This window comes from Hippocampus comes, unplaced genomic scaffold, assembly GCF_001891065.2.
Source record: "Hippocampus comes isolate QL1 unplaced genomic scaffold, H_comes_QL1_v1.1 scaffold120, whole genome shotgun sequence".
In the NCBI taxonomy this organism is placed as follows: Eukaryota; Metazoa; Chordata; class Actinopteri; order Syngnathiformes; family Syngnathidae; genus Hippocampus; species Hippocampus comes.
This window is the reverse complement of record NW_017805781.1, coordinates 320442-346201: the sequence shown is the minus strand read 5'-3', so window position 1 is coordinate 346201 and position 25760 is coordinate 320442. Positions and strand designations below refer to the sequence as shown.

Sequence of the window (25760 nt, the reverse complement as noted above, 5' to 3'; positions counted from 1 at the left end):
GAAAGAGTTAAAGATATATATGTGTGTGTGTGTGTGTGTGTGTGTGTGTGTGTGTGTGTGTGTGTATATATATATATATATATATATATATATATAATTACCGCAAATTGGAAATCCTACTTTCTGAGGCACTTGCCACTTACTGGGCTTTTAGTATCGTCATCACTCCGCCACCAATTTACTGCGCCCTTGTGTTTGACAGAGTTAACCTGGACGCACCATTTATACAGTAATAGCGACTGGAAACACTTGTTTTTCATAACGATAACAAACGTTGGAATGGACAATACTCTGCTCAGCAACTGTAGTAACGCTGGAAGAGGGCGTTGAGTAGTTGTGGTAAATGTTGCATAATGTCGGAAACGTACTCGGGTAAGGTGTGTCTCCCCAGCAGGTATGCTGTTTAGTCCTTTGGGACGACAGTGTAGTTTCAGGTTACTGCGTAATTGTGTTTGGTGGTGGTGGTTCAACAAACGATTACGTGATTCTCCATAGATACCCCATCTTTGGAGAATCATTTAATCGTTTGTTTGTTTTTGCAGGAAATTCACAGAAAATCTCAACTTCAAGCTCAACAATGTGCTGTGTTGTACTACTAATTTATTATGATTTTATATATTGGAAATTCAAATTGAGGCCAGTGGGGTGAAAAATTACAAACACTTTTTTTCGTGAATCCTCAAATGATCATCAAATTATGATGCCATAATTCACACATATTGGGTGGCCTTAGGAAAAAAGGGACAGTCTAAAATCACTTATTGTAAAAAAATCATAACATGGCTTAGTGTCAGAAAACTGGCACCAATCATTTTCAAAATTCACATGCACATATCTACCTATGCCTACAACTTTAAAAATATCAAAACAATCGTCACAGTATTTTGCATTTTATGGCCATTAAGCTATTTCTTCCCCATATAGGTTGACTGGAGAGAACAGCCTTAGTGTGGCTTAGTGTAAGAAAACCAATTGCCGCCAAAATTCATCTGCACATCTCCACCCATGCCCCCACCAATCTCATTAAATATCAAAACAATCGGATGTTGTGGGTGTTAACTGTTTTGTTGTGTGCAGTGTGTGTGTATGTACAGTATATACACTGCTGACAAAAAGTGAGGGATATTTGGCTTTCAGGTGAAATTTCAGGATGAGCCTAAAATGCATTCAAACCCTTACAGATTAATTTCATGTGACCTTCTCTAAGCTTTCGAATGCACATGTCCAACTGTTAGATATTTCAGTACTTTGCACAAGTTACTGTTCTCTCACGAGGAGCTTAATGGCAAAATTCACAACAGGTGTTTGATCCTTGAATCGACCAATAAATGTCCTGCTTCAGTTTTAGCTGGTGTTTAAACAGTCGTCCTCATTATGCCGTTCACATTTTGACATCATGAGACCAAGACGACACCTAACAACAGGACCTTGCCACTGTGATGCTTCAGACTGGATGCTCTCAGACGCAAGTGGAGCTTAGAGTGTCATAAAGATGTGTCAAAAGAGATACAGAGAGACTGGAAGAGTCACTGAAAGATGAAGAACTGGACGTCCTTTGGCCACATCCCATGCTGATGACTGCTACATTGTGAAAAATGCCATGAGAAACCGGATGATTAATGCCACTCAACTCCAGACGCGTTTAAGGGAGGTGAGAGGCACCCAAGACTCATGTCAGACCATCAAAACCATTTACAATAGCGTGGTCTGCGTGCCAGACGACTTGCAAGGGTACCTGACCACACCACCAGGTATGGGCCAGGGAGCGTTTACGCTAGACGAGGGACCAGTGGACCTCAAGGCTGTCCTTTGATGAAAGTTGATTTATGTTGAGCAGAAATGTGACATTTCTAGTTGTGGCGTACCCGCCCTTGTTGTTAACTTTTGTTTCAGTGAATTGCTTGAGATGAGGAAATCACCAGTGCATCCATCCTTCTACATAAATATTCTACTTTGATGATATGATATCACTGGAGTGTGAACCTTTGACATTTTTCATACATTTCACCTGAAATCCAGGGTTCGATTCTGGCTCTGGCCTTCCGATGTGGAGTTTGCACGTTCTCCCCGTACCGGCGTGGGTATTCTCCGGGTACTTCGGTTTCCTCCCACATTCCAAAAACATGCGTGGCAGGTTAATGGAACACTCGAAATAGTCTCTAGGTGTGAGTGTATGCAGGGATGGTTGTTCATCTATGTGTGCCCTGCGAGTGGTTGGCAACCGGTTCAGGGTGTCCCCCGCCTACTGCCCGAAGACCGTTGGGATAGGCTCCAGCACCCCCCGCGACCCTTGTGAGGATAAGCGGATCAGAAAATGTGTGTGTGTGTGTGTGTGTGTGTGTGTGTGTGTGTGTGTGTGTGTGTGTGTAGCCCAACTGTCCAGAATGCCTGCTGCTGATTTGTGCTCATTTGGGTGAAGTCACCCAAAATGTCTGTTTTAAACAAAAATGGCGGTCCATGAAACTTCTTTGTGTATTGTGCTGCGATAGTTTCGTGTGATGGCTTCGTGACAAATTACTTCTTCCAAAAAGTTACTGAGTTACTAACTCACTTACTGCATCGCAAAACTAATTAGTTAATCAAGAAAATATTTGATATTTTTGTATTGTTCTGTCGTTACAGTAAAAGAGGGTTATAATCGCTAGATAAAGAATAAAAACAATACATGTTATAACGTTTGATATTTATTCACACTCACCAGAGTGCAACTTGCCGTATGCATGGAAATAACAATGTATCAAACTTAAATATTGTGGAAGCAACAGGCCCTGGTATTTTTACCAGCCTAACATGTCGTTGGAAGCACGCGTGCTTATGAGTGAGCAAGCGCGCTTTATCTTGTGTGTACACTCCGTTGTGCAAGCCTTTGCCCCTTGCACTCTCCTGAACTAGCAAGTCATTGTTCCCCACGCCAGGCTTAGTCATGTTTCCATACAACAAAATTTACATGTAACCAGTACCGACACACCGCACATCAGAAACACATGCAGGACCAAGTCCAAGTCAAAAGCAAGATTTTGGTGAGTTTAAATGACTAAATGTCTTTTTCTTTGCCATTGACTTGACTTGTATCTCATGCGCTGATTTGCATTTGCTGGCTAACAGCCAATCAGAGTGATTTTCACCGAGGCCATTTCCCATCCTGCGATTGGCTTATTCATTCAGATCATATCTAAAAAGCATCATGACACAAAAATCTCTTATTTCGTCACATTCAGCGAACTTTTGTGACCTTGAACAAATCCTGACACGAACCAACACTCGCATATGTTTGCCGCTCCGTGAGATAGGGGCTTTAGGTTTGTTTCCACCTCCCCTTTGAATGTGTTGGGCAAAATTCTGGACACGTACGCATTCCACTTGATGAAACTATGACTGAGGGACGCATAAACTCCAGAACCAGCCATGTTATAAGTTTTAAAGGATTCATTCAATGCGGAAAATATGGAAAGTTTAACACCGCAGTGTTATATTCTTCCACAGCACATTACATTATCAGTAATGGCAACGGTGTTGTAACAATTGGTTAACAAATAGTCAAGAAATACTATTTAAAAAAAAAAATCAAGTAAAAAACTACAATTAAAAAAAAAATCCCAAAAGGATAAAATTACAGGTGCTTAAATTAATAAATACATCAAGCCAAAGCGTATGCAACTGAATAATTTGTGTTTTTAAAACTTTTTAAAAGGTAATTTGCTGCTGGCCATTATGCTCCAAGCTGAGGAAGCTCTACAACAGTTCTCATATTTTTTTGTTTGTTTGTGGTTTTGGCATTGTCAAGTGACCCATGCTCACTTGACGAGTATAATGTCCATGGCAAAATTCTAAAAATTTTACATGTTCGTGAAAAAAAATGTGGTGTACTGTTCCATATTGCATTATATCTAAACATCTCTTGACAAGATTGTAATTAATTTTCCACTGTAAGCCATGATATTTTTTGATGCATATTGATGACATTGTCACAGAGTGAACAGTTTGGGCTGTCCTTCTTTGTGCAATTTGGATTCTTTTAAGATCTTTTATTGTAGCGCTAAACCAAATAAACGGGCGATCCAAACAAGAGCATGCACAATTGATGATGGAACAAAAGCAGAACATTTCCTTGAAATTGCAGTGTCCCATCCCATTTTTGAAACAATAGAATCAATCTAATCCGATCAAGACAGTTAATGATCTAAATTCACTCCCAGTAATTTGGCATGAGTCACCTGCTCTACTTGTACCCCATCAATATAAAAAAATGAGTGCAGTGGCAATACAACAGATTTAGTTTTGGCAGTATTGAATACCAGGCGGTTCATTCTCACCCATTTAATAATGTTATTCAACTCAACCCGAAGTTTATCTCTTTCTACAATTGACAAGGGTGATGTATAGAACCAAGGTGAGTCATCTGCAGACATTAGGCCAAACAAAAAAGATAGTGTGTTTCCGGTAACATGAAATTTCAGCATTGGGTCGGTAGGTCGGACAAAGTTTTTTTTTTCAATCTTTTTTTTTTTTCCCCATCAAAAATTTAAACAAAATAACCATAAAACATAAAACAAGAAGACATTGAACCCGCTGCTCCGCGGCCGACGCCGCCACCACCTATTTAGTTTTCTCCCCGCTCGGGACTCGGGGGGCCGGGGCGCGCCGCTGCCTCCGCCGCCGTCCTCCTCCGCCCTCGGTTTTTACTCGGCCCGTGGTGTTCATCAAATAGTTAGCTGAATTTTTTCGATACATCAATGGATGCTATTTTCTTAACATTACGGTGCGAGCACGCGACTGTAACACAGAAAACGCGGTTTAAACTGTTGTCGGAGATCGCGGCCGCCGCCATGTTTCAATGTTGTTGACAGACGACAGGGCAAACGACGCACGTGCTCAACATGAATATAGTGAGAGTTTGCACCGACGTAAACCCTCGACACAAAAATGTAGAGGGTTGTTTGAAAAAAATGCCGACTGTAAAGTTTTTTTTCGACGTAGAAATTCTCAGTCGGTCGGGTTACCGGAAACACACTACTTTTTTTTCTACACCTTATCAAAACAGGCGAAGTCATTTATAAAAATCAACAAGAAAAGTGCTCCCAAACAACTTCCCTGTGGGACCCCACAAGACGTATTTCCACTGGTAGAAAAAACTGCCATAAAAAAACCAAAAAAACGATGTTCTGACTTACAGATAACTCTTCATCCAAGCCAGAGATGAGACCGAAAAAACATAAAATTTGAGCTTTGCTGTGAGAATGCTATGATCAAAGACATCAATTGCAGCGGTAAAATCCAGGAGCACTTCTTTTTCGTTGATGGCTTTTAACCATTCATGTGCACTAATGCTATGCTTGCAAAGTGTCCTGGTCTACATGTGTGCTGTGCATTTAGAAATCAGTAATTTTCCGCTAAAATAATTAAAGAATTGATTAAACATAGGTCGGCATGGTTAGCACGTCTGCCTCACAGTGCAGAGGTCGTGGGTTCGATCCAGGCTCCGGCCTTCCTGTGTGGAGTTTGCATGTTCTCCCCGTGACTGTGGGTTTTGTCCGGGAACCCCAGTTTCCTTCCACGTTCCAAAAACATTCATGGTAGCTTGATTGAATCCTCTGGATGAGGAGTGCTCAACCTGTTGAGCGGTAGTCCATTGACTGATCCTAAATCGACTGCGAGGGGCGTAGGAGGAAAAAGGAAAAAAATTGTCCATAGTTGTACGTGCTATTAATATGATATATTTTTGTGTTGGCGTACACTGCACGCCCCAAAAATATGTTACAAAATAAATAAATAGGTCAGCAGTCTGTGATTGTAGCTCACGATCAGAACTGTTGAGATATCTCTCTTTTTTGTTAATTCTCATTCAAAGTACACTCGCCTGACTTGTGTGCGGGCGGCATGGGATCGGTTCCCATTAAGTGACAGTGTGGATGTGAGTGTGAATTGTTGTTCGTTTCTATATGTACCCTGTGACTGGCGACCAGTTCAAGGTGTAGTCTGTCTTCCGTCCGAAATCAGCTGGAATAAGCTCCACCACCACCTGTACAGGAGAAGCGGTGTTGAAAATGAATTCTCATTCAAAGTTTGTTTTGATCTCTAATTCACCGATGGCATTGTCAAAGAATGGTCATCTGAAGCGCCAGGAGAAGTATTTTAAAACGGTACACACAAGCTGCGATAGTGATCTTTCACTTAACACATCCCTGCCTCGCTGTGTCAGGTGTGAGAATATGGTCGGCGGTGATTTCCTTTTCACAAACTCAGTCATTCCTTGTATCCAGTTTCTTTTTCAGTTTCAGTCATGTTCAGGTCCATTATCATGGTATGCGTGCATGCGTGCCAGCGTGCCTGTTCATGCGTGCCACGTGCGGTATCAGGTCGGTTGCAGGAGGTTGACTGCTGGAAAAGTAGATCTCCGGTCAAAAAAGTTTGGACACCCCCTGCTCTAAATTGTCCCTAGGTGTGATTGTGAGCGCGGACGGTTGTTTGTCTATATGTGCCCTGCGATTGAGTGGTGGCCTAACCGAAGACAGCCAGGATAAACTCCAGCACGCCCGCAACCCTTGTGACGAGAAGTGGGTCAAATAATGGATGGATGGATTGAGTAGATGTAATTTTCTCAAGAATTTTACAAAGCACACAGTATCCTAATACTTCGGTCTGCACTTGGAACCAATAAAACAGGGGTGTCAAACTCATTTTTGTTGCGGGCCACTTTTGAGTTACGTTTTCCCTCGGAGGGCCGTTATGACAGTGAAACCACAAAAATTCATATCGCATTATCACATTATTACTTGTAAGGGTAACAATTATTGCAAAATCTCAATGTCATTTATTACACATAACAATCTGACATTACGGTACCTTTTTTTTTTTTTTTTTTTAGCAAGGATCATGCAAGTTGACACCCATGATTTTCTTTCGGGGGTCCACATAAAACGATGAGGCGGGCTGGATATGGTCCCCAGGCCTAGAGTTTGACACCTGTGCAATAAAACCTCTCTTACTATCATTTAGACACCTTCCATTGCTCCGGAAAAATTCCCACTTTCTTTGCTTCTGTTAAAAATGTGACAGATTCGTTTCGAGCGCAGTGCTTTTCCATCTAAATCAGTGGTTCTTAACCTTGTTGGAGGTGCTGAACCCAACCAGTTCAAATGCACATTCGCTGAACCCTTCATTAGTGAAGATAAGAAGTAATAAGATAAGAAAACTTTATTTGTCTCACAATTGAGAAATTCCCAATTTACAGCAGCAAAATTATGAAAGGGAGAAAGTTAAAGACAAAAAGTATATAAATAAAAATATAAATATCAGCATATTTAAAATATAAAAATCATATAAAACATATAAAACATGATTTTTTTAAAATAAATTCAAGACATGAAAAAACACATTTCTTAAAAAATGATAAAAAGTAAATCAAATTTCAAGACCTAATTATAAGTTTTATTTTACTTGTGCACAAAATGAACCGTACATGACGTACTATCATGACAGTCACACGTTGACTACTAAGCGAACTAAATTTCCCGCAGCACTGATTGAACAAGCAATGTAATGTGATCATCCGCAGCCAATGATGGCCAAGCGGGTGTATCATAACTAATTGACATGTTGAGTCGGGTGTGTGTCTTAACCTCCATGGCAGAGGCTCCGTCGAACCCCTGAGACCGATTCACCGAATCCCTGGGATTCGATCGAACCCAGGTTAAGAACCACAGATCTAAATTATCTATACCGGGGATGTAGCATCGAAAAGGGAGCACAATGTCTTACTTGGCGTGCAGCTAGCCATCAAGCTCTGCTCACAATATGAAAAAAAAGTTTCCTGAAGTGTGATTTTTAAAATGTATTTATTAATTTTTTTGTTGGTGTGTGTTATTTGGGCGACAATGCCGTGTGCATGAATGAGTTGCACACGTAGCATATAGCGACGACAGAGGCGGCACCACCACCACATAAACACATGATGTTGCGGCTAACTCTTAGATTTTATACTGCTTAGCCACATGGGCCAACCCTGGGAAGGATAAGTTACAGCAATTGCAAGTGGGCCTTTGCACTGGATGGTGCTTGAGCAGAAGTAGTTATAACCTAGTAAAATAAGTAAATCAATAAATATATCATTTTAGGAGTGATTCAACTTTATTTGTCCAACTGTAAGTCAAAGTTAGCAATTGCCGAGTGTAATTCTTATCACTTTTTTTCCCATCCAACTCTCCCAGCGGCAGATTACAGGAAATCTGTAATTGCATTTTCGGGAGATACGATTGGCATGGCATCCCCGACTACAGTCCCAAAAAGACAGTTTTTATTTTGTACAGTGGACAGATTATTTTAGTTTTTATGATGCCAATCTACACTGACTATTTACTTATGTGAGTTCCACTTTGGATTTGTCGCGCTTTTGTTATCCATAAAGGGAAATTACAGAACTCATGATCTGAGCTTTAATCATCAAGTCAACTCGAGTTATTCAGAAATTTTCGAACTGAGCACTTTTTTTGCTTGATACTGTCTGAGCTTGAGTGATAGGTTGAAGTAGTTTCATGACCACATCCTGTTTGGGAACCTGTTCCCTCACATTGGAGCTGTTTAACTGGTTTTACTCTGCTGGTATGAAAATGGTTTGTTTTCAAGATAGCGCCTCCGGAAAGGGCTGATCGTCAGTGCGGCACTTTTGCCATGGGGCTGTAACAGCTGATTGCCGAAGCCCATAATTAGAATGTTTTGGATGCCGGGCATTTTCTCAACCAATTTGCTATGTTGCTACGGGACAGGGAGTAGCAACTCCGCTGATCTAGTACTCCTCTGCTAATGTAAATCCAAGGTATACGTAGACCAGACACATCATGAAGCTCCTCCCATGGCCATCTTAATCCGCAGACCTCGACCCCATTGAAAACCCGTGGAGGGGGCGAAAGAGGAAAGCGCAGAGGAGAGGACACAGGTCACTGGATGATTTCGAGAGGTTGTGCAAAGAGGAATGGTTGAAGATCCATCCTGCTGTATTCTTCCATCTTGTGAAACCTTATAGGAGGAGATTAGATGTTGTTTTGTTGGCAAAAGGGGGTTGTACAACGTACATATTCACATCGGGGGGCTCATAATTAACCTGATTTGTTGTAAAAGATATATTTCTTTATGTGGGACTTTTTTTCGAATCTTTTTTGAATAAATGCACTTGAGTTAAAGGTTTGATTTTCTTCTAATTGTAAAAAAAAATCCTACATTATTTAGAAAACGAATATATTTATTAAATATCATTTAGAAGGGGCGGCCCAGTGGTCCAGTCAGTGGTCAGCGCGTCGACCTCACAGTGCAGAGGTCGTGGGTTCGATCCCGGCTCCGACCTTCCTGTGTGGAGTTTGCATGTTCTCCCTGGGCCTGCGTGGGTTTTCTCCGGGTACTCCGGTTTTGTCCCACATTCCAAAAACATGCATGGCAGGCTGACTGAACACTCTAAATTGTCCCTAGGTGTGAGTGTGAGCGCGGATGGTTCTTCGTCTCTCTGTGGCCTGCCATTGGCTCGCAACCGGTTCAGGGTGTCCCCCGCCTCCTGCCCGAAGACAGCTGGGATAGGCTTCAGCACCCCCCGCGACCTTTGTGAGGATAAAGTGGATTGGAGAATGGATGGATGGATGGATTATTTAGAGGCTACAGAAACCATCTTAACCAGGGATGCTAATAATTATGGAAGGTGCTGAAATACCAGTGAGGGAAACTGATACAGTACATGCCATTTTCATTATGATTTGACATCAATACTGATACATTCTAATAGTTAAGGGTGCTTAAAATGAATGAAAATTAGTGCCATTAACCCTTTCAGGGACAGTGGTTACTACAGTGGACAGCTTACCATGTTAGCAGGTTACAGGGTGCATGAAAGGGTTGAAGTGTTTTTGTGCCCTTTTTTAACTGAATTATTATTAGGTAAAAACAAGGAAATCATTTGGGAAAAGCTGAGAAGTAAATGGAAATTATTGTTCAGGAACAAAGAGCAAATTTTTCTTAAAATAAAGGTCAAGATATGTTGTGCGCAGGAGATGGGTGATTTCTCTTCTCACTACGTTTCTGGAAGTCATTTTTCCATGGGTGATTTATTGGATGTTTGAATAAATGTGGTGTTTTCACAATATTTGAACCCCTTTTTACATATGTTGCTGATTGCCATTAAGTTTGGCCTTCACCTAAAGCCACACGGCTCTCTTCTTCTTTTCTGTCCTTTATCAGTGTGTGTGTGCGTGTGTGTGCATGCTACTTGCTGATCCTACTTGCTTGTTTACCTGGCCCCCACCGAGACTTGTGACGGTACAACATTCAAACAAAAGGAGCGGGTGGAGCAAGGTTTGTCTGTACCATACTGTTAGCTCTTTTGGTAAAAGTGCAGCAATGCATACAGGAGGGAAACAGAAACTCGATTGTCAAATCACGACACTGCTATCAATCAATATCGATACAAACCTCAATATCAATATTGATTATTTGAGGAGCCCACCCACCAACTACTGCACAGGCAAAAGTAAAAAAAAACAAATCTGAGCAAAGACATTGAGCACTGTTTATTGGGAAAAATCTGGGTACAGGAGACAACAGGGCCACAAAACAAATGTATGAGTCAAATGTCCTCCCGTATACATCTACAAAAAAATTATAATAAATAAATTAATTAATTTTAAAAAAACCCTCGGTTTTCAACCATTAACCGTTCCAGAAGTTCGAAAAGAGATTTGTTCGAAATCGGAAACTATTTTATTAGCCCATGATTAGGGCCTAATGCACTATGCAGAAATCACATAAAAACAGTCAGATTTGCGTAAATCACAACAAACACGTCTGCTCACAATGAACGCTACATGAGGAAGCCTCGTGTTCAGTTTGGTCGAAAACCGGTTTTCGGTCGTAATCCGAGGCGTAAAAATCTCGAATTTTCTGGTAGAAAACAGATTTGGTCGAGAATAGAGACATTCGTGTGTGTCTGTCTGTTCCGTTTCGCCATGTTCATTCGCAATATGGTTTCAAATTTTTAATCCGTTGGTGATTTGTTACCCAGGTCAAAGTTTCATTAGGTGCAGTGGGCTAGGCCAGGGGCCCCCAACCTTTTTTGCCCCACAGACCGGTTTATGTCAGACAATATTTTCAGGGACCGGCATTTAAGGTGTGGCGGAAATAATACAACGAAATAATATGGTATGAGATGCATGAAAACTGTGGCGTTTTCGAAATATAATAAACACAAGGAGCGTCTAATCTGGCCGCAACACTCCCATCGCTATGGCAATGTTTAATGCCTTCAAAATACGATACAGCGCAAATTCCAAGTGCATGAAAATGACGACTCACCACAGCGCCGAGCTTGATTTTCTGCAACTAGACGGTCCCATCTCGGGGTAATAGGAGACAATGACACCTCAAGTGTGTGGTTTATGTCCAGTCTACTTCGTAATTTTGTTTTCGTCGCCGTTGCTGCAGAAAACCCCCGCCTCACACAGGTACGATGTCGGAAACCCCCCGCCTCACACAGGTAGGATGTCGGAAATAGCAACAGTGCTATTGTGGCGATCTCAGAGTATTCAGCCATAACTTTAATCCAGTTGTCTCGAACATACTTTTGAGGTTGCCGTGACTTGCGATCTCCAGCAGGTTTTTTTTTACTCATTTTGCAAGCTCCTGCGTTTTGTTTTAAAGTAATCGGTCACGTGATGGAGAAGCGTGGCTTGACGTGTGTCAAGCGTGACACAGATGGATGTAACGGAGAATCCGGTAGTTTTTCAAAATAAAACATCTTTCGTATTCCGAAATAAATAAAACGGAATTAAGGCAAGTTCTTTCTGTGCGGCCCGGTACCAAATGCCCGGCGGACCGGCAGTTGGGGACCCCTGGGCTAGGCGCTCCGTCATAGCAGGACTCTAAGGCTCGCATTTCTCTTTGCAAATGTTGTTTAAAATAAGTCAGTCTTTCAATGTGTTTGTCCCAGTGAATAGTGGTTACCAAGTTCTCTTTTCCCTCCATGTTGCTTTCAAACTAACCTCTCTGTCCGCATTGAAAATGCCATCCTGCAAAATAATCCCAGTTTTTCATAAATCTACCTGTCAATTGATTGCATGCTTTTATATATGTCCAGAATGCGAATGACAAAATAAGCGAATAATCCATTCTTTTTCTCCTTTTAACAGTGTATAAGTGGGGCTGAGGGCTCCATACCATTGTCAGGATGAAAAGGTTCAGGCGACATGGCCAGGAGTCCCAGAGAGATAGACTCAAACAGGAACTCTTCCAGTTCAACAAGGCAAGTGACAATGTGCACCCACAAATTGATTGCAAGACAAAAGCTTCTTTCATTGAAATAAGATGCACATATAAGTCTTAAATTTTCTCCAAAATGGACGGAGTGCCAAATAAGTCACCTTGTGTATGCACCGAGTTCCAAAATCTCTGAATGCTGTTGTGTAACTTCGATGAGGGGTCTGCTTGACAGACCGATGTGCCGAAACGTTGCTTATATAGAGGACAGGCGGACGTTCAAGTGGGAAGGGTGCACGTGAAAGAGGACGCTCCCAGTAGGTGCCGGCACTTGTATTGTGCAAAACAACATCCCAAAAATGGCACCTACAAAACGGCAGGCAAAAACAACTTCTGAGAGAGAACATGGACTAAAGAGGGCAAAAAACGATGAAGACACAGTTAAAAGTTAAATGACCTAATTTTTATTCTAAAACACTATTCTTTGTTTTTTTTAACCTTATGCACAACTCTCATTTATTGCCCAATAATCAAATTGTAACATGTATTTGTTACATATTCTGATGCATTTTTATGCTTCAGGAAACGTTAATGTCTGAATTTTGCAGGGGCTTGGAACGAATTAGGGCATTTACATGGAAAACGTGTCTCTACTTACAAAATGTTCTATTGAAGAAATTTCTTCTAGAACCAATAAATTTCGTAAGTAGAGGTACCACCGTACAACAAAAACACTGCAGACAAACCCATCTGGCCCAACCACCTCATCAACATGGATGAGGTGCCGTTCATGTTCGACATTCCGGTGAACCACAAGGAGAAGAAATCAATTGCTGGTCCCGCATGGTACCGATACGCACAACAGGGCGTGTGAAGTCGGCTTTCACTGTTGTGCTTGGTTACCATGGTAATGGATAGAAACGGCCAAAGTGAAGTTGCGAGCGGCGTGGGTGCAATGGCGAACACAACTTTTCTAAGATTGGGAGGCACCGCCGGGTGAGTTACGCCACAGTTTGTGAATGGATTGTGTCTGCGTGGGTTTGCGTGTCTGCTTGCACTGTTGTTCGAGCTGACACAAAAGCCGGCATCATTTCTGAGGAGCCGCATGGCAACGAGAGACTCTGACAATGACGCGAGGGAACCAGGCTTGTTTGATTGTGAACTTGAGCTTGAACAAGGAAAGCAGCCCTTTGTGGGAAAAAAGTGAACACCCAAAAACACATTAAAAGGATTTCTGTCATGAAGGGAACACTTAATCCATTACACTTCAAAAACTTGTCTTAGAATGTGGCATATGCAGCAGACGTGTCAACAAACGCACACATTGATAACTTCCCTGAGTTCCCAAATATAGCGCTTTAGAGGCTAACGCTAATGTGTGCAGCCAACAAAACCGAATTCAACTCAGTTTACCTTTTGGCTTCGTCATCTTTCAGTCAGTGTAGTGTGGCCGTGGCTTTTAAATTGCAGATATACGTGGAGGCTAGCTGCCTATTTTCAGATTTAGAATAATGGCCAAGTATGTTGCGACCACAAGGAATTTTTCTGCGGAAGTAGGCATCATCTTAGTCGTACAAAATACACATTTAGGACATTAACAGTAAAGTACAGAGAGTCCTGAAGCAATGTGTTTTTGTTTTTTAAAAAAATATATTTTATTTAACCAGATTAAAAACTCAATGAGATTTCCAACTTTTGTTTTCTCTCAAAATGGCGCCGTAGTTGGGAGCTCTTCAAGAGCTGTGCTTTTTTGTTGTTGTTTTTGTCATTTGTTTTTTGTCATGTAAGTGATTGTTGTCCTTCATGTGCACCCGCCAGCGCTATTTGATTGTCGTCGCTTGACAGCTGTGGGGCGCTTATGTTTTTTGCGCCTGTAATAGGCAGCATTTTTCATAGCCCCGTTTTGTTCTGCGGAGATGTCAGCACTGTTGGACAGTCTGCGTTGGTGCGACTGGTTCGATGGCTGGTGGAGCTGAGGATGAGGAGAGTGGAGTGCCAGAATTGAGTACCTGTATTTGGAACTGAGTATCAGTGCTCGGGATTGAAGTGGATCTAGGTGGGACAGGAGAACTGAACCTAACCCTGTATTTATCAATGGACGCTACAACTTCTTGTTTATTTTCAAACTTAGCTTGTAGCAGACGCGTGTGATGTCATGCATGCTGCAATCATGACATGTCTGAACTATTGGCGAAAGAAGACTTGAATTCTCTCTTTCATCTATAACCACTTCAAACAACATGGCTTAAATAGGAATACAGTAGTTGTTACCATTGTATTATCTTTGATGTTTTGTGGTATATGTTCTGGTGCATTATTATTTTATGCTAAATGTTCTGTAAAGTGCTTTGTTACTGCTGCCGCTGATGTGAAGGCGTAAATAAAGATGTATTGTAAAAGAGAGACCTGGCCAAGAGGCAGCACCACAAAGTAACCACTCATGTGGTAACACTGATACAACAACTGTGCAAATAACGCAGTGACAAAGCTACAATGAAGAGTATGGTAATTATCTCGGGCAGAAACTCAAGTGTGGGTAACACTGATACAAAAACAATTGTGCAAATAACGATGAGTGACCAAGGTACAACAAAGATACATAAATTTTCTTCCACTTCGGCTTTTCCGGGGTTTCGTCACATGGGTGTTATCATGGAAGCTCTGACTTCCCTCTCCCCTGCCACTTCATCCAGCTCTTCCGAGAGGATCCCGAGGCATTCCCAAACCAGTATGTCCTGGGTTGTCTCTGGGGCCTCCTCCCAGTGGGATGTGCCTGGAGCACCTCACAAGATGGCATCCAAGAGGCATCCTACCTCATCTGACACTTCTCAATGCGGAGGAATGACTGCTTTACACTGAGGCCCTCCTGGATGACCGTGCTTCTCTTCTTTCGTCCTATCGTGGATCTTGTTCTTTCTGTCATGAGCCACAGCTTGTGACCAGAAATGAGGGTGGGAATGATGATAGATAAGTAAATTGAGAGCTCAGGTTTTTCTTCACCACATCAGACCGACACAGACAGAGCCTGCATCACTCAAGATGTAACACTGATCCGCCTGTCAATCTCCCACTTCATTCTTTCCTCACCTGTTAACAAACCCCCAAGATACTTGAATTCTTTTACTTAGGGCAGGACCTCATCCCCAATCTGAAGAAAGCAGTCCATCATTTTGTGGATGAGTACCATAGTCTTTGGAGATGCTGATTCTCATCCCAACCACGACATACTAGGCTGTGGGGACCACTCCAGTGAGAATTGGAAATATTGGCTTGATGAAGTCAAAAGAGCCATATTATCTGCAAAAAGCAGATTCCATACTGAGGTCACCAAACTGGATGCCCTCAATGCCTCAGCTGCAATGATAAATTCTGTACATAAATGTTATCAACAGAATTGGTGATAAAGGGAAGTGTTGGTAAAGTCCAACCCTCACTAGAAATAAATCTGGTGCACTGCTCCCTACTTTTGAGATGCCGAATGGTGGACCAGAATTTTCTTGAACCCTCCTCTCACACGCGTTTTTGCCTCAGTGACAAACAAAGCCGCATTTTGCTTGGCCTGCCGGTACCCATCAGCTCTGGACACAAGCATAAAAGGCCAATATGATTCTTTCTTCATCTTGACGACATCCCTTTACTGCCTGTGTCCACAAACCAGTCCAGGGGCACTCAACATGACATGCACCCAACACCGTGTGGCCACAGCTCCGGTCAGCTGCTTCAAAAATGGAGTGCAAGAAATGGTCCCCTCGCACTCAATATGTTATTGAAACTTCTTCTGTCAGTGGACTCTGCCAAATGTGCCCCGCAGACCCTCACAATACGTTTGGGTCTGCTAGATTGAGCTGGCCTCTTTCCCCACGGTCGGCATCAACACACCACTAGATGGTGATCAGTTGACAGCTCCAGCCCTCTCTTCACCCGAAATTGCCCATGACACGCGGCAGCATCTCCGATGACAAGACCACAACATTGATCATGAAACTGCAGCCTTGGGTGTCCTGGTGCCAAGCGCACATATGGAACACCCTTATATTTGAACAAGATGTAAGATTTGGACAGTCTGTGATGAGCACAGAAGTCCAATAACAGAACACTGCTCAGGTTCTAGGTGGGGCTCATTCGTCCCAATCACAACCCTCCAGTTCTCACTGTCATTGACTATATGGGAATTTAAGTCACCCAACAGAACGATGGAGTCACCAGCGTGAACGCTCTCCAGTTCTCCCTCCAAGGAATCCAAAAAGGGTGGGTACTCTGAGTTGTCAGGACCCGTCCCCCGCACTGAGAGGCAACTTCAAAGTGGACTAGAGTCCAACTGCTCTCAAGATGACTGATACCAGAACTCAAACTGTGTGTGTTGAAGTGAGCCTGACTACATTACTCCGAGACCTCGCACACCAGCTCAGGCTCTTCCCCTGCTTTGAGAGAGATGACCTTCCATGTCCATAGAGCCAGCTTGTCTAGCCGGTGATCTTCGTCGAGGGAAGGGAAAATAGCGTCAAATAAATTGTATTTGTCATTGGGGTTGTGAGCCGTGCTTTGCCTGGTCCCTCACCTCGGACACGTCTGCCATGGTTCACCCTATCCGGAGCATAAAGCCCCAGATAACTTAACTTCTATAATCATGACACAAACCCATCCACCACGGTTGGTTGACTGCTCACGCAGGGCATATTTTCCGCAACTTGTTTCCCTTAACTCATTCACTCCCAAAGACGTTTTTAAACATCTTTTCAGACTTGGTCTAGAATTGGCTGGTACTGAATGAGTTAATAAGAGCTTATCAGGTCTTTTAAACAAACTTAAATAATATAGACATGACCTATCTAGAGACACACGTACATGGTAACACTGGTAATATTCCTCGTTAATTATTTTATGTGAGTCCGTGTACTCTGAAAACTGACTCGAATTGCAATTTTATTGTCAGACTTTCACGTTTGGTTTTCTCTTGTCTCTAGACTGTGGAGCATGGCTTCCCTCACCAGCCCAGTGCTCTGGGCTACAGTCCTTCTCTGCAGCTGCTGGCCATTGGTACCCGTTCAGGAGCCATCAAATTGCATCCTTTTTTTGAAAGGCCGTTTCTATTGAAAATGTTGTAATCATGTATATTTTAAATTGAACTCAGCAGTGTCTCTGGATTGCTTTATCGCTTATAAGTTGTCCCTTGAAAACCTTTGTTAGTTTGACAATGGGGAAATTTGCAGCATGACCAAACACATTCGAAACACATTTCTCTAGTCAGGATCTGTTGGACTTTTCCCTGAAAGTATAATCTCATAAATCTATAATAAAAATATATTGTAGTGACATGTCTATCAAAAGAAAACTGATCAAAATGGTGGTTGTATTTGTATTTTGTGTTCATGTTGACATGTGCCTCAGAATGCTTACAGTTGTGATTATTCGATTTGATTGAAATGTGGTCTAAGTGTTTCCATAACCTAAGGTCAGGTATGGAGCCCCAGGTGTGGAGTTCATGGGTCTACATGATGAGAATGCCGCAGTCACTCAAGTGCACTTTCTCCCCCATCAGGTACAGCTATCTCAAAGCACGTTCTCCAATATTGATCAAGGTGTCAAGCTTTTTTTTAGTATACAAATGATTATAACTGTTCACACTGTTTGGAATATTGTTGTATATGAAATGATAAAATCATGATTATATTATGTGATGTATGTTATACACTACATTTTGTTTAGGTTGAACTGGTGACCCTGCTAGACGACAACAGCTTGCACATGTGGACTTTGAGAGCCCACACAGGACTTTCAGAACTTCTAGAGATAGGACGCTTCACTCTCACTGGTCCACCTGGGTAAAATAAAAAACAATTATGTCCACACAGTACAATTTGTTCACTATTAGGCTTTGATGAACATGAATCAGGTTTCAAAATATTTTTCAAGTTTCATCCCTTTTGTCTTGTGTTTATTCGAAAACAGGGAATTTAAAACTGAGGGCAGAAATTGTACAAGGAAAATTAGTTGTGATTTGTGTTACTAGTTTGGCCCCTAAAATGGGCAAAAATATTGCTCATTGTTATCCAAAGTAAAAGTAGATGTTTGTAAATGTCTTATTTTGATTCCACACAAAGACAAGTGTTCTTTCATGGAGGACTACTAAAATTTGAGAATATTAGACTCATGGTCTCGAAATGATGATTGTATTTTTTTGGACTACAAGTCGCAATGGTTTTCATAGTTTGGCTGGTCCTGTGCTAATACTCGGGTGCGACTTGTGTATATTAACACCCAGAGTCCCCCGTTCCCTAATGGTGTCAACCTTATGTGGATTACCGCCACGTTCTTTCTACCAGCGGTAATGCACCAAAAATATTTGCCAACTACTAAAAGACAGCACAGTGAAACTCCTCTACAACGAAATCATGTTCGCAGCAAGAAATTTTTCACAACACGGGGTTTTTCACTGTAGCAAATTTGATCTCAGATGTAAACACACACACACACACACACACACACACACACACACACAAACGGATGTGTACACGCACACACAAAGGTATGTGTACTCTTTAGTTTTATTCCAATAGTGCATAAATATGAGCATACACTTGTTTGACACTTCATAGTCAGTATAGAAAGAAAAAAAGGGAAAGAAATTGCGAAATTTACGATCAGCATTCACTTTCACTGACATCAATTTCTTGGATAATGTCTTTTATTTTGCTTCCCCCGTCTTTCATTTTGATCACTTTTACCCTCTCTTCCAGCATCAGAGCTCTTTTTGTCTTAGCTGCTTGACATCCAAAGGTCCGTTTTGTCGCCTTTTTAGCAATGCAACGTTCTAGCTGCGTCCGAAACTAACAATAACAAATAATTCCTGGACTACTGCGCATGTGTAAACCAGTGTGGTGGTTGCTCTTGTTCTTTCCGAACAAAGCAGTAGAGGTCGCTGTTGGATTAGACTTCGTTGTAGTGAATCTCATCGCAAGGCAAGTGCAGAGAAAAAGATTTCGTATAACGCAACAGGGTTTTTTCGTTGTATGGGGTATAGGAGAGATGGGATGGTGTTATGCATGAAGACTTTTTTACACTAGGGGGTATTTTCGCCCATGTAGGTTTCGTTGTAGAGGAGTTTCACTGTAGAAGAAGAAGAAGTACTCATGCAGCAGTGGCCACCTTTTGATAACATGCTAAATTCGGTGGTGGCAAAGCTGTCATTGTTAAAAAGGGGGCTGTTGTTTCGGCGCTCCGACTGGACGTTGACACTGTCAGGTACGAGGTTAGTTAGATTGCGTATTCGTCACGTGCCCAAACCGGCTTCCTTTGTCTACGCTCTTTGTTGTCTTTTTATTGATGTAGTTATTGATTTACTGATGTAGGGAGTTTCATTCTGTGTAAGCGGCTAGTTTTGTTTGCTTGAGGACTTGTTCAAGTTTAAATACTCCCAAAACGCACATCACGCACTGTGCCTTGGGCTCCATCCTCCGTGGGGGCTCCCTGATCCTCTCTGGAGGGGTGGTGGGGGGGTTATTCAGCATGAGGTGATGTATTGCTACATACAACATTTGACCAATGCTCCCAAGTTCCAACATGTACTTAATGGCCAAAAACTCTATCTCCCTCTGATGGATCATTACAAAATTGTTTTGGGCCATGAAACACTGGTGTTCACGCGGCAAACCTTGGCACCTCTTTCGTGACCACTCCGATATGTACTTGACAGTTCATCCAAATTTCCGCCCAACACCAGGTCAGATCGACTATGCATTAATCCCTCGTTTTTCGCAGTTGATTGGTACCGGACCCATAGCGAAAAGTGAAAAACCGCAAAGTAGGATTTCGAACCCTGCACCTCTGGACTGTGAGGCCGGCATGTTTACCAGTCGACCACTGTGCCGTCTTTACTTAAAGCTTTAATCATAAAACCGTATACCGTAATTAACATCATCAACATTGCCTTCTGGGAGAGGTGAAGTGGATTGTGTTGGTGGCATAGAAGGCGGCTCTCAATTGACTTGTAGGCTTTTGCTTCACTCGAGAATCTTCTGCTGGAGGCGCTGACGGTGGAGCTGAGGTTTTTAAATTGTAGAAAAAAATGGTGATGAGTAGCTCTATGACATTTATCTTGTCTTCTTATCAGTTGAAATAAATTTAAGGTTTCTTTATTTATCAGACAATGGTCTTTTTTTAGTGAAGAAAAAAAACTCTAACCAAGCTAACAGTTTAGGCTGTCTCTTCAGACCTTCGTCTGAGCTGTCAGTGTCATGGCTTCCTTGTGATAGTTAAAAAAAAAAAACAAAAAAAAAAAACCAGCCGGGTCAGGAAACCTTCAAAATAATTCTACCCGGTGAAGGCTGCGACCCAACTCCCCGCTGCTGCCGTTGAAGCGAAGTGTCCCAACGAGTGGCCTAACACGCTCCCACACAGCGGGGATGCATTGCTTCGGCAGCGGCAAGGGGTTGGAGCACAGCTTAACTCATCAAAAAAAGTTACTGCTAAAACAAAAAAAAGTTACAGCCAATCAGCTTATGGGATAAATCCACTCGTGCTCTCATCGGTCGATGTCGTGCCGGGAACTAATCACGCGCCTTGTTTGAGTGGGCATGTACAAAGCCTCTGAGTCACGTCAGCTCTTTGTTCGGCATGCAGGGAAACCTTTCTAGTGCATCTACATGAAACAATGTCTTTCTGTAATATAGGCACCGATATGACTGTATTTAAAAAAAAATTTTTATCGAGTTTGGAAGAAAAAAAACGCGAAACACCGAAGCCACAAAACTTGAAACGCAAACTGACGAACGATCACTGTATTTTTTTTTGAGGGCATGAAGGGTGAAGGTGGGGCGCAGTGTGGACAAAATTTAATGTTGAGCGGGGCCAGATTTTGGTCAGGAGCGGGTCTGACTATACCATTGGAATAAAATAAATACATAACAATAAAACAAATTAATATATAGTTCAATAGCAACCTCTTACTTTTCATAATACTTTTACATATGAGAAAATTACTTTTCATATGGAAGTGCATTTAATGTCAGGTACGTTAAGGCTTTTACTGAAGTAACATTCGACAAGGTGACTTTCTGCCAAAGTTCTTTTCTTTGAAGATACTTCTACTCTTGCAATGTTTTCAGGTACTTTATATAAAAGACTTTACAATTACTTCTCGAGGGAAGTGATCAATTACTTGTCTCATGTTTTTGATTTGCACGTGGTTATGCTATGGATCTTATTTTTAAGCAATGTAGAAGGCAGAAAGGCCACTTGTTAGAAAACAATTACAAACTTAGTGCACTTTGAGACAATTCGCATAATATTGTGAAATCCTGTAGTGTTAACTGTATATAATCTCTCGCCTTAACTCCTTCTTAGTGCCCCACCAAGTGTGACCAGGGTGACAGCGGTGCTGGCCCACTCTTCTGGAGAGCTGTTGCTCCTGGGAACTGAGGGGGGTCATGTCTTTATAGTTCAGGTGCCTGGCTTCAGAGAGCTTGAAGAGAGGAACATAAGCCTTGCTGAAATTACCAACAGGTGAGCAAATGTATAGCTGGAAAAGTTCTTTCTTGACAAATATAATCATGTTCGGTGTTCAGGGTTTGGACATATGCAATAAATTGTGCTGTACATGTAATGGTCGAAAACCCCCAAAAAGTGTCAAGTAGGAGTGGTTGATATGGGCTCAAAAAATTCAGTGTATCCATATTCTGGACACTCTGGAGAAGGTGGGCAACAGGTGGATGTGAGCTAAGCTAACAGCTATGAGGGACAGACCCTCCCACACCCTCCAGTCCACCCTGACAGCACTGGGTAGCTCCTTCAACCAGAGACTGTTACACCCGCGCTGCAAGGAGAGGTACCGCCGCTCATTCCTGCCGACCGCTGTCAGGCTATTGACACTCACCCGCGCTGCAAGGAGAGGTACCGCCGCTCATTCCTGTCGACAGCTGTCAGGCTATTGAATAGCTGATAGACGGTCCTGAAAACCTGGACTCACCCCACTCATCCATTTTTAATATGCTTATATTTATATGTTATATTTTATATTTATTTATGTACCTTTTGTTTTCTACTTTCTCCCTTTCATAATTTTGCTGTTGTAAATAGGGGATTTCTCCACTGTGAGACAAATAAAGGTTTTCTTATCCTATCTTATCTTATTTTTTCCAAAAACTTTATAATGATTTCAACAATACATGTTTATTGATTTCTCCACTGTGAGACAAATAAAGATTTTCTTATGCTATCTTATTTTTTCCAAAAACTCTATAATGGTTTCTACAATAGATGTTTATTGAAATAGCACTTTCACAACAGCTGTAGCTATAACAAAGCGCTTTACAGAACAGTTAACATAAATTAACAAAATAATATAACACAACACGTAACATAAAACACGGAGAGTCATGCAGTCTTAACTACTTTTCCTGCAAACGCTTTGTTGTTTGAAGCAGTTTCAGATGAAAGAGGAGAGAATCAAAGTGTCCAATCAAAATGTGCACATGTCTGCTACAAGCTAAGTTTGAAAGTAAACAAGAAGCTGTCGCTTCCATTGATGTTAAGTTTGAAAGTAAACAAGAAGCTGTAGCTTCCATTGATGAAAAAAGAGATTGGTTTACTTCTCCTGTCCCATGTAAATCCGCTTCAATTCCAAGCAGTGACTCTCAGGTCCAATTACCGATCTGTGCTGCGCGCCGATGCTCCACTCTTCTCATCCTCGGCCCAACAAGCCATCCATCCAACCGCACCAGCGCAGACTGTCCAACAGCGTTGACATCTCCGCTAAACAAAACGAGGCTGTCAAAAATGCTGCCCATTACAGGCGCAAAAAACACAAGTGCCCCGTGGCAGCTTTACTTAGCTTTTCTTTAGCGTGCTTGTGGACTTGCACAGTTGACCTCATAATCCATTTGGTTTGCGATGGAACAGATTTGTCAATGAATTGCTCTTCGTGCCGAGCATTTCCGCACATCTAACAATTTTATTCCAAAGTGACATCACCCGAATGATTTCCAACTGCGAATCATTTCCAGGCTACGTTATTAAATAGTCACTGCGATGAGAGTCTAAATTTGAAGCAATGCTGTCTTCTGTGAGCTGGTCCCACACGTGACTGAGTCTTGCCTGCTGATTCACAGAATGAGGGTTTATCACTTCCTTCTACTTTGCAGCCAATCAATGGACTCCCTCATCTTTTCTTTTCATGACAGTATTAATACCACGCTAATATAAAATTGCAAATTGTGAAAGCAACAATAATAATAATAATAATAATTCATTTTATTTAAAAGCGCCTTTCATGCCACCCAAGGACACTGTACAGACAATGAGGAAATACAACATAAAAACAGATAAGAGAAATATTATATAAAAACAGGACATAAAATCGCAAAACATGGGAAATGGAAGATGACGATATATATCGCCCACCTCGTAGTGTCAAGCTTAATTAGGGAGAGCAAGTCGGGCCACAAAACATCAACATTTCATATCTTGTACTTCAAGAAGAGTTTTGCGCTTTGTCAGCGGAAGAGGGAAACAAACATGACTGAGATAAAATAAATAAATAAATCTCACTCAAATAATTTCGAAAAGTGCCAGCAACCAAATACAATCCATGTTTTATTCAACTTGCCTCCGAGTGAAATGTTGAAAACCCGTGGTCCATGAGGACTTATTGCCGGAAACCGGGCCTTGTAAATAAAATGTTTTATTTGACTTGCCCGGGGCTTAAAGACTTTATGCAAAACAGAAACAAACACTGCCCAACATTGTATTGTAACACACAGATTTCATACCAAACGGGACTCAGTTTTACCAAGTACAGTGGTATGTCTACTTACCAAATTAATATGTTCTGGAAGAAACTTTAAAATGTTGTAAGTCGATACGCGTTTTCCATGTAAATGCCCTAATGCGTTCCAGGTCTCCCAAAATTATAACATAAATGTTTTATAAAGCTTAAAAATGCATCAAAATATGTAACAAATACATGCTAGAATTAGATTATAGCACAATAAATGATAGTTGTGCATAATGTAAAAAAAAAAAAAAAAAGTAAAGAATAAAAATGGTCATTTAACTTTTAATTGTATCCTCATCGTTTTTTGGCCCCTTCAGTTCATGTTCTCTCTAAGAAGTAGTTTTTGCCAGGCGTTTTGTAAAGAACTAATCCAAGGACATTTGCTTTTGCCGGCTTTTAACAATCCTTCGAAAGTGTCCAAGGCAGACATCAGCACAGTAAGCGATCACCCTACTGGTGAACACTTTTTCTGGGTGATTCACATTTACATAAAACTAACGGAACGCCTCATGGCCCGAGGGGCGAATGACGAGGACGTTGGCTGCATAGACACATCTCTATCTATCACCACACAGACAGATCCGGTAGAGGTCCCTCTTAGCCAATCGGATGCCAGGGTGATGCTCGGTAGTAGCCAATGGCAGAGCAGCTATTAGAATGTTGCGTTCAGGAAACTCGGAGCTGAGAGAAGCAATGCAGACTGTATTTTTACCACACTGTTTTTGAAATTTCTTTCGTAAGAAGAGGCAGTATTTTCCTGTTGAGGTGTTTCGTAACTTGAACATTTCGTATGAAGAGGTGTTTGTAAGTCAAGGTACCACTGTTTTTTGCACATTGCCATTTTTGTTCCATGGTAAATCTGGTTAGAAAGTGTGTGGTCTTGTCTTCACCCCATTAGGCTGATGAAAAATTATGGCCCCCTCCATCATTTAAGTTTCCCATCCCTGAATTAATTTCAGAACTTAAATTGACCCTGGACCTGTTCCGAGTTTCTTTTTGCCATAGTCAGCTGGTATAGGACATTTTATTTGCACAAGAGAGTCAATTTCCTCCATGGTTTGCAACTTTGGAAGTGATATATCCAGCACTTTCCGGCTACTCAGGTAGGAAATAACATACAAATCGACAGAATGCTCAATGATTGGATCAGTACATAAATGTGATATTTGCTTTTTGTCCATACACCACAGCAACTGGAGAGTCTGTGTTGGACAGAGGACAGGGGATACATTCTTAGTTCCCACAGCGATGGTAGCTATTGTCGTTGGCTGTTTGGTGAGGAAGATGGAAATGAGGTGGAGAAGTCAGACATTCCTTATGGTGAGGATGCTGCGTGCCCACTTTCCGATACTGTTGGATGAGAAAAACATTCAGCTGGATGAGAATGAATAACTTATTTTCCTTTCTTTCTCTAGGACATTTCCCTTGCAAAGCCATTTCTAAAATAATTCAGCTGCCTACAAAGACAGGGTATGTTATCTTGTGTTTTAATTCGCTCATGCATTTCAGAGACGTGTGTGTGTGTGTGTTAATGTTTGCTGATGGGTGACGTGCACGGAATGTACTTTTAGTCAAGTTGCACACCCACTGAAGTGCATCTTTTTTGGGAAACAAAGGTAAACTGATCATTTTGACCATTTGCTTCAGGGAGAAATGTAGATTCTCAACAATTTAAAGCCATTTCCAAGTGTCTTGCCCTGTCACACGCCAAATGACTCGGCAGAAATACGAGTACTGCAACAAATACAGTGTGTGTGTGTGT

General features: G+C 41.7%; 1 protein-coding gene across 1 annotated transcript in view; it reads left to right on the top strand.

Annotated features, from left to right (window-relative positions):
- The window catches only part of llgl2 (LLGL scribble cell polarity complex component 2), a 45429-nt gene that overhangs the window by 771 nt on the left and 18898 nt on the right, over positions 1-25760 (top strand). The window contains exons 2-10 of the mRNA XM_019884885.1: positions 12162-12274; positions 17193-17290; positions 17686-17767; positions 17935-18050; positions 21571-21729; positions 25004-25010; positions 25084-25101; positions 25189-25318; positions 25414-25468. Of these exons, the coding sequence (XP_019740444.1) occupies positions 12200-12274; positions 17193-17290; positions 17686-17767; positions 17935-18050; positions 21571-21729; positions 25004-25010; positions 25084-25101; positions 25189-25318; positions 25414-25468 (740 nt within the window). The 5' untranslated portion in view covers positions 12162-12199. The remainder of the gene's footprint in view (positions 1-12161; positions 12275-17192; positions 17291-17685; positions 17768-17934; positions 18051-21570; positions 21730-25003; positions 25011-25083; positions 25102-25188; positions 25319-25413; positions 25469-25760) is intronic.